The sequence below is a fragment of the Taudactylus pleione genome, unplaced genomic scaffold (genome assembly GCF_031769625.1).
Source record: "Taudactylus pleione unplaced genomic scaffold, aTauple2 ptg001212l, whole genome shotgun sequence".
NCBI classification, from domain to species: domain Eukaryota; kingdom Metazoa; phylum Chordata; class Amphibia; order Anura; family Myobatrachidae; genus Taudactylus; species Taudactylus pleione.
Genome location: NW_028285613.1, coordinates 302,532 through 317,001, shown reverse-complemented (window position 1 = coordinate 317,001; position 14,470 = coordinate 302,532). Strand labels below are relative to the sequence as shown.

General features: G+C 48.4%; 1 protein-coding gene across 1 annotated transcript in view; it reads left to right on the top strand.

Annotated features, from left to right (window-relative positions):
* LOC148451018 (scavenger receptor class A member 5-like) overlaps positions 1–14,470 on the top strand; it is a 175,776-nt gene that overhangs the window by 35,097 nt on the left and 126,209 nt on the right. Inside the window, exon 2 of the mRNA XM_088462374.1 lies at positions 4,495–4,548. Within this exon, the coding sequence (XP_088318500.1) occupies positions 4,495–4,548 (54 nt within the window). The remainder of the gene's footprint in view (positions 1–4,494; positions 4,549–14,470) is intronic.

Below are 14,470 nucleotides of genomic sequence, written 5' to 3'. Positions count from 1 at the left end.
TCTCGCGCATGCGCACGACGGAGCCGGCTCCGTCATGCGCACTGGGCCACCATCGACCCGCTTGCGAGCGCATAGCGCTCGCGAGCGGGTCTGAATCAGGCCCACTGTACGGTGTGTCTCCTTATTATACAATCCTGACTGTCAGACATCAGATACTGTACAGTATACAGCGGAGCTGTCTCCTTATTATACAATCCTGACTGTCTGACATCAGATACTGTACAGTATACAGCGGAGCTGTCTCCTTATTATACAATCCTGACTGTCAGACATCAGATACTGTACGGTATACAGTTACAGTTACTCAGCAAATTCCTCATGTTTATATTCACTTCCTAAACCTTAGACCGTGGCTTAGAAGTTCAGTTTTACTGATATATTTGGAAACGGGCACTTTTAGAGGACGTGTTCCAAATGTGTAATGTAAATAGGGGATACATTGTAGGAGAATGTTTGACTTGTATAAAACGGACCTATGTGAAGATCGCGGGTTTAGAGTTTGCACTGAATAAGGGAGGTCAATAAAGGCGGTGACTGCGGGGGATATTTATTAAAGGGAGAAAAGCTCTATAGGTTTCTCCCTATTTATCAAATGCTACCACCGACAGCGGCAACAGTACCCCATTGCCACCAAAACTGGCTGTTTTCTATGAAATCTTGTTTTATTAGCACTTTCCAACACATTGGGCCAATTGGTGCAAGTTAGGTCATGTCCCGGTCCACACAGATTTTGGGGCCACACGTTTTTTCATAAGTCATCCTATTTGGTTGTGAAAAGTCAATATTGTGGGTGGTTAAGTGTCAATTAGCTGACAGCTAGATACATAGGCGTAAAAGAATCGAGTTAGGTCGAGATTGCAATCTCGGGTGAGTTTTGCCATTTTTTTTTCAACTCGCAAATTTACTAAAGACAAACTCTGGAGAGATTTCTCTATTTACACTGAAAAACTCAGGTGAGATTGCAAACACGATTATATACACCATCGGCCAAGTACTTTCACTGAAAATTCCACAACTCGGGAATTTACCAAACATACACAGATCAGTGTGATTTGTGTGCATTTCTGCCTCTAAACACTATATAAAGGGTTAATTTGAAAAAAACAAAAAAAATTACGTAGGGCCCCCCAAAAAATGCATAACTAGCCCCGGACACCTCAGCCAGTCCTGGTTCCAAACACACGGGGAAAAAAAATGTGTAGGGTTCCCCCGTATTTTAGGAACCAGCACTGGGCTACTGAGCCAGTCCTGGTTTTAAAAATAGAGGGGGAGGGGAATTGCGTAGGGTTATCCCAATTTTTAAAACCAGCGCTGAACTCAATTCCAGCCGGGGTGTAATGCCATAGGCAGGGGACCCTTTCACCGGGTCTCTCCAACCAAAGCATTATCACCCCAATCCGGGGATCTCTGGGGAAGTTGGGACCCCCCAATAAAGGGGTCCCCCCTCTCCTGAGCACCCCATATTTTTAGGAACCAGGACTGGCTGATTAGCCCAGGGCTGGTTATGCTTGTTTTGGGAGGGGGACCCTATGTCATTTTTTTTAACTTAACCCTCTTTTCCCCTGTAAAACACACAAGCTGCCCTGACATAACTCACTGATACGTGCAGGCTGCTTGTTTGAGAGCGTTTGGCTGAGGTCAAACAATGAAAACTCAGGTGAGAAATCTTGATCACAAACACCGGAAAACATGATCTCAGCAAATCACGATCCTTGGTAAATGTGAGTGTCTCAGAAGTCTAAAATCACCCGAGTTTCAGTGATACAAATCCAGCAAAACTCGACCAGACACGATTCTTAGTAAATTGACCCCATAGAGCATATGTGGCATTATGTAAATATTTGCATGATATCAAAATAATGTGTTATACTGTATGAGCTGGGCATTCGGTCTTGTGGTGTGAGTGATTAATATGTCATTAAGATAATGGAATTGGTGATTGAATTCTTCATTTTATTATGGGCCTTATTCAGCTGAGCGCAGATTACCGATGATCGGGAATCTGTGCAGGTGCCTGATCCGTTCTGCGCATTCGCAGAACGGGTCTGCGATCCCACACGCAGACTGGCAACAGACTGTCATTGATTGACAGTCTGCTGCCATTTCTGGGCGGAGAGGGGGCCTTCCTTTCCCGTCGCTTCCGTTGGGTGGAGGGAAGAGACCAGGATCTCTGCCGGCTGACGGAGATTTCCTGGCCTCTTCCACTCATGTATGGCGGCCCCATGGGTCACCTCAGCCAGCCGATGTTCCGCAGAGTATCCGATGCTGCGCTGGACAACGCAGCTCGGATAAGTAATGCAGCAGGAGGCGTGATGCCTTCTGTGCATTACCATATCTGCAAGGAACGCAATTGCAAAGCTGCCTGCATGCATACATCATATCTATAGCCTGCGTGCATACATCATATATCTATAGCATGCGTGCATACATCATATCTATAGCCTGCGTGTATACATCATATCTATAGCCTGCGTGCATACATCATATATCTATAGCCTGCGTGTATACATCATATATCTATAGCCTGCGTGCATACATCATATATCTATAGCCTGCGTGCATACATCATATTTCTATAGCCTGCGTGTATACATCATATATCTATAGCCTGCGTGCATACATCATATATCTACAGCCTGTGTGCAGCTTAGCAACTGTGATCCTTGCTGAATCAGGCCCTATATTTCTGCAAGCCTAAGAATACAATATTTCTGTTCTTGCTGAGACATATATAATGCAGTTTTCCCTATAATCCTGTTAATGACAAGTTACATGTGAGTGCAAGGATTGTCCTTCACACATTCAGCTTTGGACGGAATTGCAAAGCTGCACTCGGTCAGCTCTCAGGTAGCACTCGGGCAGCTCTCAGGTAGCACTCGAGCAGCAGTCAGGTAGCACTCAGGTAGAACTCGGGCAGCACTCAGGTAGAACTTGGGCAGCACTCAGGTAGCACTCGGGCAGCACTCAGGTAGTACTCGGGTAGTACCCAGGCAGCACTCAGGCAGCACTCGGGCAGCACTCAGGTAGTACCCAGGCAGCACTCAGGTAGCACTCAGGCAGCACTCGGGCAGCACCCGGGTAGAACTCGGGCAGCACTCAGGTAGAACTCGGGCAGCACTTAGGCAGCACTCGGGCAGCACTCAGGTAGCACTCGGGTAGAACTCTGGCAGCACTCGGGCAGCACTCAGGGAGAACTCGGGCAGCACTCAGGTAGAACTTAGGCAGCACTCGGGCAGCACTCAGGGAGAACTCGGGCAGCACTCAGGTAGCACTCGGGTAGAACTCTGGCAGCACTCGGGCAGCACTCGGGCAGCACTCAGGGAGAACTCGGGCAGCACTCAGGTAGAACTTGGGCAGCACTCGGGCAGCACTCAGGTAGCACTCAGGCAGCACTCGGGCAGCACTCGGGTAGAACTAGGGCAGCACTCGGGTAGAACTCGGGCAGCACTCGGGCAGCACTCGGGTAGAACTCGGGCAGCACTCGGGTAGAACTCGGGTAGAACTCGGGCAGCACTCGGGCAGCACTCAGGTAGAACTCGGGCAGCACTCGGGTAGCACTTGGGCAGCACTCGGGCAGCACTCGGGCAGCACTCGGGTAGCACTTGGGTAGAACTCGGGCAGCACTCGGGCAGCACTCCAGGAGAACTTGGGCAGCACTCAGGTAGAACTTGGGCAGCACTCGGGTAGAACTCGGGCAGCACTCAGGTAGAACTCAGGCAGCACTCAGGTAGAACTCAGGCAGCACTCGGATGGCACTTGGGCAGCACTCAGGTAGCACTCAGGTAGAACTCGGGCAGCACTCAGGTAGAACTCGGGCAGCACTCAGGTAGAACTCGGGCAGCACTCGGGTAGCACTTGGGTAGCACTCGGGCAGCACTTAAGCAGCTTTGCAATTCCGTCTTTGCTAATATGCAAATGCAGCAAGAGGTGTATGACACCCCCCGTATGACACCCCCTGTATGACACCCCCTGTATGACACCCCCTGCTGCATTTGCAATCCCAGCACGGTGACCAATTTTGCTGGCTGGGATCACCATCGCGTCCGTCGATGGTCGTGATGGTGGGCGGCGCCGGGCTGCCGGCCAGCTGAGTTAGCCTCAGCTTACTCAGGCTGGCTGGCTTGCGAGGCCAGGAAACTGCGCCCGTCCGCGCAGTCCCTAGCATTGACACTCCCGGAAAACAAGGCCAAACCCCCGCCCACACACACCCCTTAAATGCCTCTGCCTGTCAATCACGCAGAGACATCGAAGGGGCTGCGTGCGATTATGCAGGACCCATTCTGCTCACATTCGCCGAATGTGTCCTGCGCCCACGCAGATTCCCGATAATCGTGAGTCTGTGTTCAGCATTACACCTGCGTGCATTGCTGTATCAGCCCCTGTGTTGATATGTAACAATTTCCATCTTAGAATTGTGAGCTCTTGAACCTAAAATGCCAATATGTTTACCATGTTAGACATTACTTACAGTGCAATCTCATGGCTATCTTACAGGTGATCGTGGGTTTAAAGGAGAAAAAGGTGAAAGAGGAGACAGAGGAGAAATAGGTAAGCGAAAACCAATATTATATTCTATTTATCAGAAGGACCCAACATTGGCCAATGTATCTGATGATATTTCAATATACAGTAACATCCATAACCTGGACATCACAGACACTGAGTCCATCGTCCGTTCAGTCATACATTATGAATTTCCTCAGACTCAAAGCCAGTCAGTCTGGAAGCTACTTATCGGTCATGTGATTATGGTGGAAGCACTGGGAGGAGAGCAGTAGATTATGCTACGAATGTTAATATTGAGTAGAGGGTAGTTCAAAGCCTCCCTGCTGGCTACATCATCTACATTGGATAGCCATGCCCTGAAAAAACTCACATTAAATGAAGATTGACCATTTAAAGCCCTGGGCTGCAGTCTCCCCCTTGACATACAACTTAAAATGCACCACATGTGCGTAGTAATATATTAATGACCTGTAGCAGTGGCAAACGCAGGAATTTGAAAGGGGGGTTTCCAAATTCTTGGTTAAAAAACATCTAGCCACAAATAAATATATAGATGCCCCTTATACAGTGCCCTCCAGTAGTGTCCCTTATACAGTGCCCCCTATGTAGTGCCCACAGTAGTGAAGCCCCTATGCAGTAGTAGTCCCCCCTATACAGTGCCCCCAGTAGTGCCCCTTATACAGTACCCCCAGTAGGGCCCTTATACAGTGCCCATCAGTAGTGCCCCTTATACAGTGCCCTCCAGTAGTACCCCTTATACAGTGCCCCCAGAAGTAGTCCCCCCTATACAGTGCCCCCCAGTAGTGGGTCTTGCGGGAACTGACTGGGAGGGGCTTGTGCGCTGAGCTCCCCCTACATCCAACCCAGGCAGTTTGGGACTCTTGAAAAAAAAAAAAAAGAAAGTAAGATAGCTCCGCCGCTCGGGCCAGCGGCGAATAGAGCAACGGGCAGGGGGGGGGGGGTTTCTAGGCACTCGGAACCCCCCCCTGCGTGTGCATGTGTTATTTCATGATGCACAGAATGGTAGCTGCTTACGTCTGGTGCCTCCAGGTGAGTTGGCTCTCAAGTTAGAAACACATAAATGTGTGTCACAAAGTGGTGGTATTATGATGTAGTGTGGAACCACCAGGGCAATGGCGCCATGCCGTGTCTGGTGGTTTTCCAATGTGTTTGCAAATGTATGTGCCTGAGATCCCTGCATTACTATGATCATGCAGGATTAGGGTCTCTCTTGCCCGTCCATTGCAGTGTGCTGGGGAATTTTGTTTGTTTTTTTCTAATTTAATTTAATGAGCCATATGGTGCATATGATGCTACAATCTGAGTATATATAATAATACACATTTGCAGGTGAATGTGGTCATTGCGGCCATGTTGTGTTTGAGGATGTGACAGGTTTCCTCCCGTCTGAGCAGCGACGCTATCCACGGGCCGGCGTGTCAGACAAGCCGAGAGCACAGCTTGTGCATAAGTGCGGCTTATGTAGTCAGATCCAGTAACAGGAGAAAGGTCGCATCCCCTGTGATCGCGCTCGGCGGCTGCCATTCCTCGCCTGTGTGTAAACAGAAACGCATTGTTGTAACATTAAAGAACTTCTCTCAGGATAAAAACAGACACTTAACATTTCCAAAAGGAATCGAATTCTGAAGCGAAAAATGTGCATCTGTTTTATCCCTAAGAATGTCTCATTTGTAAGCAATTTCCTGGTGCTTTTATAGGGAGGCGTGTTAGGATAAGGCTTGTTATTCCCAATTCAGCTACATAATAATGAAAGGATTGTCTGCTGTACTCTGCTGGTCTGAGGCTTCTCAATACAGGAGACTATATTATGTGTCCATGTGTCTAGTTCCGAAGACTTGGGACCGAATGGTGCCCGGCAGGATTATGGGTTCAGCAAAGTCTCCTAGGCACCCTGCCAACCACGATGACTGATTGTAGTCACACCGGTACTCAAACACAGATAAACCTTCTACATTGATCACAAAGCGTAAAATGCAAGAGGCAAGAGCCTGTGCTGGAGTACTCCCACGCAGGGCCTGTCCTGGTATACTCCCACCAAGGGCCTGTCCTGGTATACTCCCACGCAGGGCCTGTCCTGGAAATGCTCCCATGCAGGGCCTGTCCTGGAATGCTCCCACCAAGGGCCTGTCCTGGTATACTCCCACGCAGGGCCTGTCCTGGTATACTCCCACCAAGGGCCTGTCCTGGTATACTCCCACGCAGGGCCTGTCCTGGTATACTCCCACGCAGGGCCTGTCCTGGTATGCTCCCATGCAGGGCCTGTCCTGGAATGCTCCCACCAAGGGCCTGTCCTGGTATACTCCCACGCAGGGCCTGTCCTGGTATACTCCCACCAAGGGCCTGTCCTGGTATACTCCCACGCAGGGCCTGTCCTGGTATACTCCCACGCAGGGCCTGTCCTGGAATGCTCCCACGCAGGGCCTCTCCTGGAATGCTCCCACCAAGGGCCTCTCCTGGAATGCTCCCACCAAGGGCCTGTCCTGGTATACTCCCACCAAGGGCCTGTCCTGGTATACTCCCACCAAGGGCCTGTCCTGGTATACTCCCACACAGGGCCTGTCCTGGTATATTCCCACGCAGGGCCTGTCCTGGTATACTCCCACGCAGGGCCTGTCCTGGTATACTCCCACGCAGGGCCTGTCCTGGTATACTCCCACGCAGGGCCTGTCCTGGTATACTCCCACGCAGGGCCTGTCCTCTTATACTCCCACGCAGGGCCTGTCCTGGTATACTCCCACGCAGGGCCTGTCCTGGTATACTCCCACGCAGGGCCTGTCCTGGAATGCTCCCACCAAGGGCCTCTCCTGGAATGCTCCCACCAAGGGCCTGTCCTGGAATGCTCCCACCAAGGGCCTGTCCTGGTATACTCCCACCAAGGGCCTGTCCTGGTATACTCCCACCAAGGGCCTGTCCTGGTATACTCCCACGCAGGGCCTCTCCTGGTATACTCCCACGCAGGGCCTGTCCTGGTATACTCCCACCAAGGGCCTGTCCTGGTATACTCCCACCAAGGGCCTATCCTGGTGTACTCCCACCAAGGGCCTGTCCTGGTATACTCCCACCAAGGGCCTGTCCTGGTATACTCCCACCAAGGGCCTGTCCTGGTATACTCCCACACAGAGCCTGTCCTGGTATACTCCCACACAGGGCCTGTCCTGGTATACTTCCACGCAGGGAAAGGGACATCTGGGATATGTGTAAATCTAAGGTTTCTGCTGGTATTTCATGGGTCTGGTTGGTAAAAATGGGACTCATTATTTGTGTTGTTAATAAGGCAGAAACATACAGTACCTGAGATAGGAATGGCAGAAGGAAAAGCAAAATATAAGACATAAAGGGACGTATTTTAAGATAGAATATTGGCTGAATATCGCCCGAAAGCACCCACAAATATTTAGGTTTCAATAAGGTCGGCTAAGCTGGCAGTTTTGCCAAGCTCCAGAATGCGAATGAGACTGTCTATGTGCCGGACCCAGATGCAGATTGATGGTGAAGGCTGCGGTGTATATAACTTGTGATGTGTACAGTCGTGTCCTTACGTAGCAAGATGGCGGGTGCGAGCCTGTAGTGTATTTCTTGAAAGCCATTGGCATCACAAGGGGAGTGCAGGGGGTCACACCCAGGTGTCACCCGCCGAGGTGACAGGAGCTGGGGGATGCACTGTAGCTCCTGACACAGTTAGGGAGCCGGCACTGCGCACAGACTGCCCCTGGGGACAGTCCGCATCTCCGGGACCCCCGGAATTACTAAAATGGGGGTTTGGTCCGCGGGACCACATTCACTACCGCAAGGACACGCCCTACCTGCGAGGCCACACCCCCTTTGTCGGGTGCGCTACAAGCCTACCAGCCCCTACCCGCATCGGAGGTCACCAGAGGGAGGGACGCCACTGCTGAAAGCAATATAGGTATTCAGATGACAAATGGTGCTTTTGTCACAATCTTCTGTGCCTACGCATACAGATGTGTCCTTGCTCATCTAGCCTCAATACGCCATGTGGCGCGATATGCCCGGCGTGATTGAACCACCAGGTACCATGCAGCTATACTATGCAGCATACTTGCCTACTAGACTTACTAGACTCTGCAGGGAGTCAGGGAGATTGCTGCTATTTCAGGGAGTCTCCCTGACAATCAGGGAGAGTTGGCAAGCAGGCGTCAGGCGTCTTTTTGTGCCTGAAAATCGCAATATGATGCAATTAGGAAGCACCAGGAGACTGTACTGATTAATGGAACATGTGTATATATGATATATCTGTGTGCAACAGAGGGGCCTATTCATCATCACTTCATTTTTACAAAAGCAGGTGAAAATGCACATTTTCACCTGCAATTGTAAAAATTAAGATATGGTACCATTCATCAAGATGGTAAAGCAGGAAATATCAAAGATCTCCTACTCACCTTCCTTTTGTGGAATGGCCGCTGTCCCCATACACTAGAATCCCAGATATCTCCTGCTTACCTTCCTCTCCCGGAATGGCCCGCTGTCCCCATACACTAGTATCACAGATATCTCCTGCTTACCTTCCTCTCCCGGAATGGCCCACTGTCCCCATACACTAGAATCACAGATATCTCCTGCTTACCTTCCTCTCCTGGAATGGCCGCTGTCCCCATACACTAGATGGCCGCTGTCCCCATACACTAGAATCACAGATATCTCCTGCTTACCTTTCTCTCCCGGAATGGCCGCTGTCCCCATACACTACTATCACAGATATCTCCTGCTTACCTTCCTCTCCTGGAATGGCCGCTATCCTCATACACTAGTATCACAGATATCTCCTGCTTACCTTTCTCTCCCGGAATGGCCCGCTATCCCCATACACTAGTATCACAGATATCTCCTGCTTACCTTCCTTTTGTGGAATGGCCGCTGTCCCCATACACTAGAATCCCAGATATCTCCTGCTTACCTTCCTCTCCCGGAATGGCCCGCTGTCCCCATACACTAGTATCACAGATATCTCCTGCTTACCTTCCTCTCCCGGAATGGCCCGCTGTCCCCATACACTAGAATCACAGATATCTCCTGCTTACCTTCCTCTCCTGGAATGGCCGCTGTCCCCATACACTAGAATCACAGATATCTCCTGCTTACCTTCCTCTCCCGGAATGGCCGCTGTCCCCATACACTACTATCACAGATATCTCCTGCTTACCTTCCTCTCCTGGAATGGCCGCTATCCTCATACACTAGTATCACAGATATCTCCTGCTTACCTTTCTCTCCCGGAATGGCCCTCTGTCCCCATACACTAGTATCACAGATATCTCCTGCTTACCTTCCTTTTGTGGAATGGCCACTGTCCCCATACAGTAGTATCACAGATATCTCCTGCTTACCTTCCTCTCCCGGAATGGCCCGCTGTCCCCATACACTAGTATCACAGATATCTCCTACTTACCTTCCTCTCCTAGAATGGCCCGCTGTCCCCATAGACTAGTATCACAGATATCTCCTGCTTACCTTCCTTTTGCAGAATGGCCGCTGTCCCCATACACTAGTATCACAGATATCTCCTGCTTACCTTCCTTTTGCAGAATGGCTGCTGTCCCCATACACTAGTATCACAGATATCTCCTGCTTACCTTTCTCTCCCGGAATGGCCGCTGTCCCCATACACTTGTATCACAGATATCTCCTGCTTACCTTCCTCTCCTGGAATGGCCCGCTGTCCCCATACACTAATATCACAGATATCTCCTACTTACCTTCCTCTCCCGGAATGGCCACTGTCCCCATACACTAGTATCACAGATATCTCCTACTTACCTTTCTCTCCCGGAATGGCCGATGTCCCCATACACTAGTATCACAGATATCTCCTACTTACCTTTCTCTCCCGGAATGGCCGATGTCCCCATACACTAGTATCACAGATATTTCCTACTTACCTTCCTCTCCCGGAATGGCCCGCTGTCCCCATACACTAGTATCACAGATATCTCCCGCTTACCTTTCTCTCCCGGAATGGCCGCTGTCCCCATACACTAGTATCACAGATATCTCCCGCTTACCTTTCTCTCCCGGAATGGCCGCTGTCCCCATACACTAGTATCACAGATATCTCCTACTTACCTTTCTCTCCCGGAATGGCCAATGTCCCCATACACTAGTATCACAGATATCTTCTGCTTACCTTCCTCTCCCGGAATGGCCCGCTGTCCCCATACACTAGTATCACAGATATCTCCTACTTACCTTTCTCTCCTGGAATGGCCGATGTCCCCATACACTAGTATCACAGATATCTCCTATTTACCTTTCTCTCCCGGAATGGCCGATGTCCCCATACACTAGTATCACAGATATCTCCTACTTACCTTCCTCTCCTGGAATGGCCGCTGTCCCCATTCACTAGTATCACAGATATCTCCTACTTACCTACAGTCACACACATACACATATATACAGGGCCGACTTAAGAGAGGAGGGGGCCCGTGTGCATTTCCCGTGCGGGGCCCCCTCCTCTTTCCCCAGTGGCCGGCAGCCGACTGACCGGCTAGCCAGCCACCTGAGCCTTAGTAGACTCTGGGCACTAGAGTGTGCCCGGAGTCTACTGCGCATGCGCAGAACGCCGGAAAAATGGCCACGGCGGCCATTCTTTAGGTGTTCTGAGCAGCGCTGACACCCGACGCGGGACCATGGACAGGTAAGTTTAAAATAATATGGGTGCAGGGTGTGCGGTGCGGGGCCCCCTTGGACCTGGGGGCTCGTGTGCCCCACACACATATATACATACTGTCACACAGATACACATATATACATACTGTCACACACATACACATATATACACACTGTCACACATATACACATATATACATACTGTCACATACAGTCACACACATACACATACTGTCACACATATATACATACTGTCACATACAGTCACACACATACACATATATACATACTGTCACACACATACACATATATACATACTGTCACACACACATATATACATACTGTCACACACACATATATACATACTGTCACACACATACACATATATACATACTGTCACATACAGTCACACACATACACATATATACATACTGTCACACACACATATATACATACAGTCACACACATACACATATATACATACTGTCACTTACTGTCACACACATACACATATATACATACTGTCACACACATACACATATATACATACTGTCACACATATATACATATATACATACTGTCACACACATACACATATATACATACTGTCACATACAGTCACACACATACACATATATACATACTGTCACACACATACACATATATACATACAGTCACACACATACACATATATACATACTGTCACACACATACACATATATACATACAGTCACACACATACACATATATACATACTGTCACACACATACACATATATACATACTGTCACACACATACACATATATACATACAGTCACACACATACACATATATACATACTGTCACACACATACACATACTGTCACACACATACACATATATACATACTGTTACTTACAGTCACACACATACACATATATACATACAGTCACACACATACACATATATACATACTGTCACATATAGTCACACACATACACATACTGTCACATACATACACATATATACATACTGTCACATACAGTCACACACATACACATACTGTCACATACATACACATATATATATACTGTCACATACAGTCACACACATACACATACTGTCACATACTGTCACATACATACACATATATACATACTGTCACACACATACACATATATACATACTGTCACATACAGTCACACACATACACATATATACATACAGTCACACACATACACATATATACATACTGTCACACACATACACATATATACATACAGTCACACACATACACATATATACATACTGTCACATACAGTCACACACATACAGGAGTCACATACTTACACACATACATATAGCTAGTGTCTCCTTTCCTCAATCTTACCTTATATCATCACTTACACTGTCTGCCGGGGCTGTAACTAGGGGCGTGCACGTGGTGCTATAAAAGGTGCATTTAAGGCCTAGTTAAAGGACAATAAATTGAATAAAGATGAAGAGTGAAGATAAAACAATTTGTTCTGTGTCTGTGCGCACAGGAGTTACCCCACAGACAGAAGCTAACTCGGGGATTGGTGGAGAGACGTCCGATCAGGTCACATGGAAGCATTAGGAAGCGGGTGACAGCGCAGGGACGGAGCATGTTCTGCTTTCCAGTGTCCCAGCTGTATGATTTGTCACTAACACGTCCAGTGCACGAAATGACGCTAAGGCCTCCGCAGAGTAGGACGTGTAGTTCCGGGAAGCCATGGCTAGGCTGGCTCAGCTCTAAATCATTATAGATGAGTGACGGATAACATGGGGAAGGTGTTGCACAGTGTTAGCCAATGTTTAATATTCAAGGCTATTTAATATGTACAAAACAGCCTAGGCGTACTGTGCACTTTGTGATGTCATGCGGTTCACTTTGCACTGCTGTGCCTCAGTCCATAGGTGTGCAGCTCACGATGGCAGCATTGGTGGAGGAGCAGAAGTGTGTACAGTGCATAAACCGGGAGAAACCGAGCAGTACTGCATGTTAGGAGACCAAATGATAGGGCTGACTCATGACTTAGCCGGCCAATGGTGTGGCAGGGCTGACTCATGACTTAGCCGGCCTATGGTCTGGCAGGGGCGTGTTGCTATGTAAAGGACTGTGGGCCAAAGCCTCTCTGTTCCCATCTTCTCACCCTCTCTCCCTAATAGTTTTTGCTGGTTGCTGATTGATCACTGGCTATTGTGTATCGTGACACAATGGCGGCTAACCAGTCCTGGTGCAATCATTTCATTTCGGGTACACTCCCTTCATTGACTGGTTAGTTGGCTGACCACAGTGACAGGGGCAGCATCATTAATGAAACGGGTGGGTGGTGAAGTTAGAAGGTCGAGTGGGCTTCCCTTTCTTATGTTATGGCTGTGTATGTTTGAGTTGAGCACCTTGGGCGGTATCCCCCTGCAATGCATGTTGTTGGTTGTTATTGTGGATTGTGCTCATTCTGGCCGTCCTTCCTTTGCCACCAAACATTCCCTTAATTATATATTTATTTCAATAAATACCGCAGCTAAAAGTTCTTCTGACAAATTTATGTCTCTAGGGTCAATCCAATTGTCTGTGAAGGGTGCGAGTTGTCGTTGCCACATCGTTAAAATGCCGGCAATGGCACCTGATCGCACATCCCTCGCAGCCGTGATGACTCTCATCTGCGTCTTTATTTATTATTAGCATTATTATTATTATGGTTATATTTGTTAAGTGATTTGCACACATGGCACACCTCATCTGATAGAAGGTTTAGGTGCGGCTATATAGTGGCAGAAAGTCTGACTTGTGCTATTTACACTTTTATTCAGAGAGCATCTACAGAACAGTCTGATCCCGTGGTGTCCTTCTAATTTCTAGGGTCCTCTCCCAGTAGTTGAGCATCTTCACTTGCCCTGGCAGAACATCAGGGTGAGGGGGTGCAAAACCAAGACGTTTTTACTGTGCTCTTCTAATAGTCTGATGTGGCGGGGTAAAGAAATTAACCACTAGATGTGTTCACTTTAGACTTATACACAGAAACGGGTGGGGTGTGACCGTAGTTATACACAGACACGGGTGGGGTGTGACTCGTCCATATTCTAAATGTAGACAGATTTTGAATATCGACAGTCAGAATGGACGTTAGGTCGACAACCAATATGTAACATAAACACAGTTAAAATGATTGACCAGATCAGACATTTTTTTTTACTTATTCTATCCTAACTCCTAAACCTACAGTAACCCTAACACTAAACCTTACCCTAACTCCTAAACCTACAGTAACCCTAACCCCTAAACCTAACTCTAACCCTAACACTAAACCTT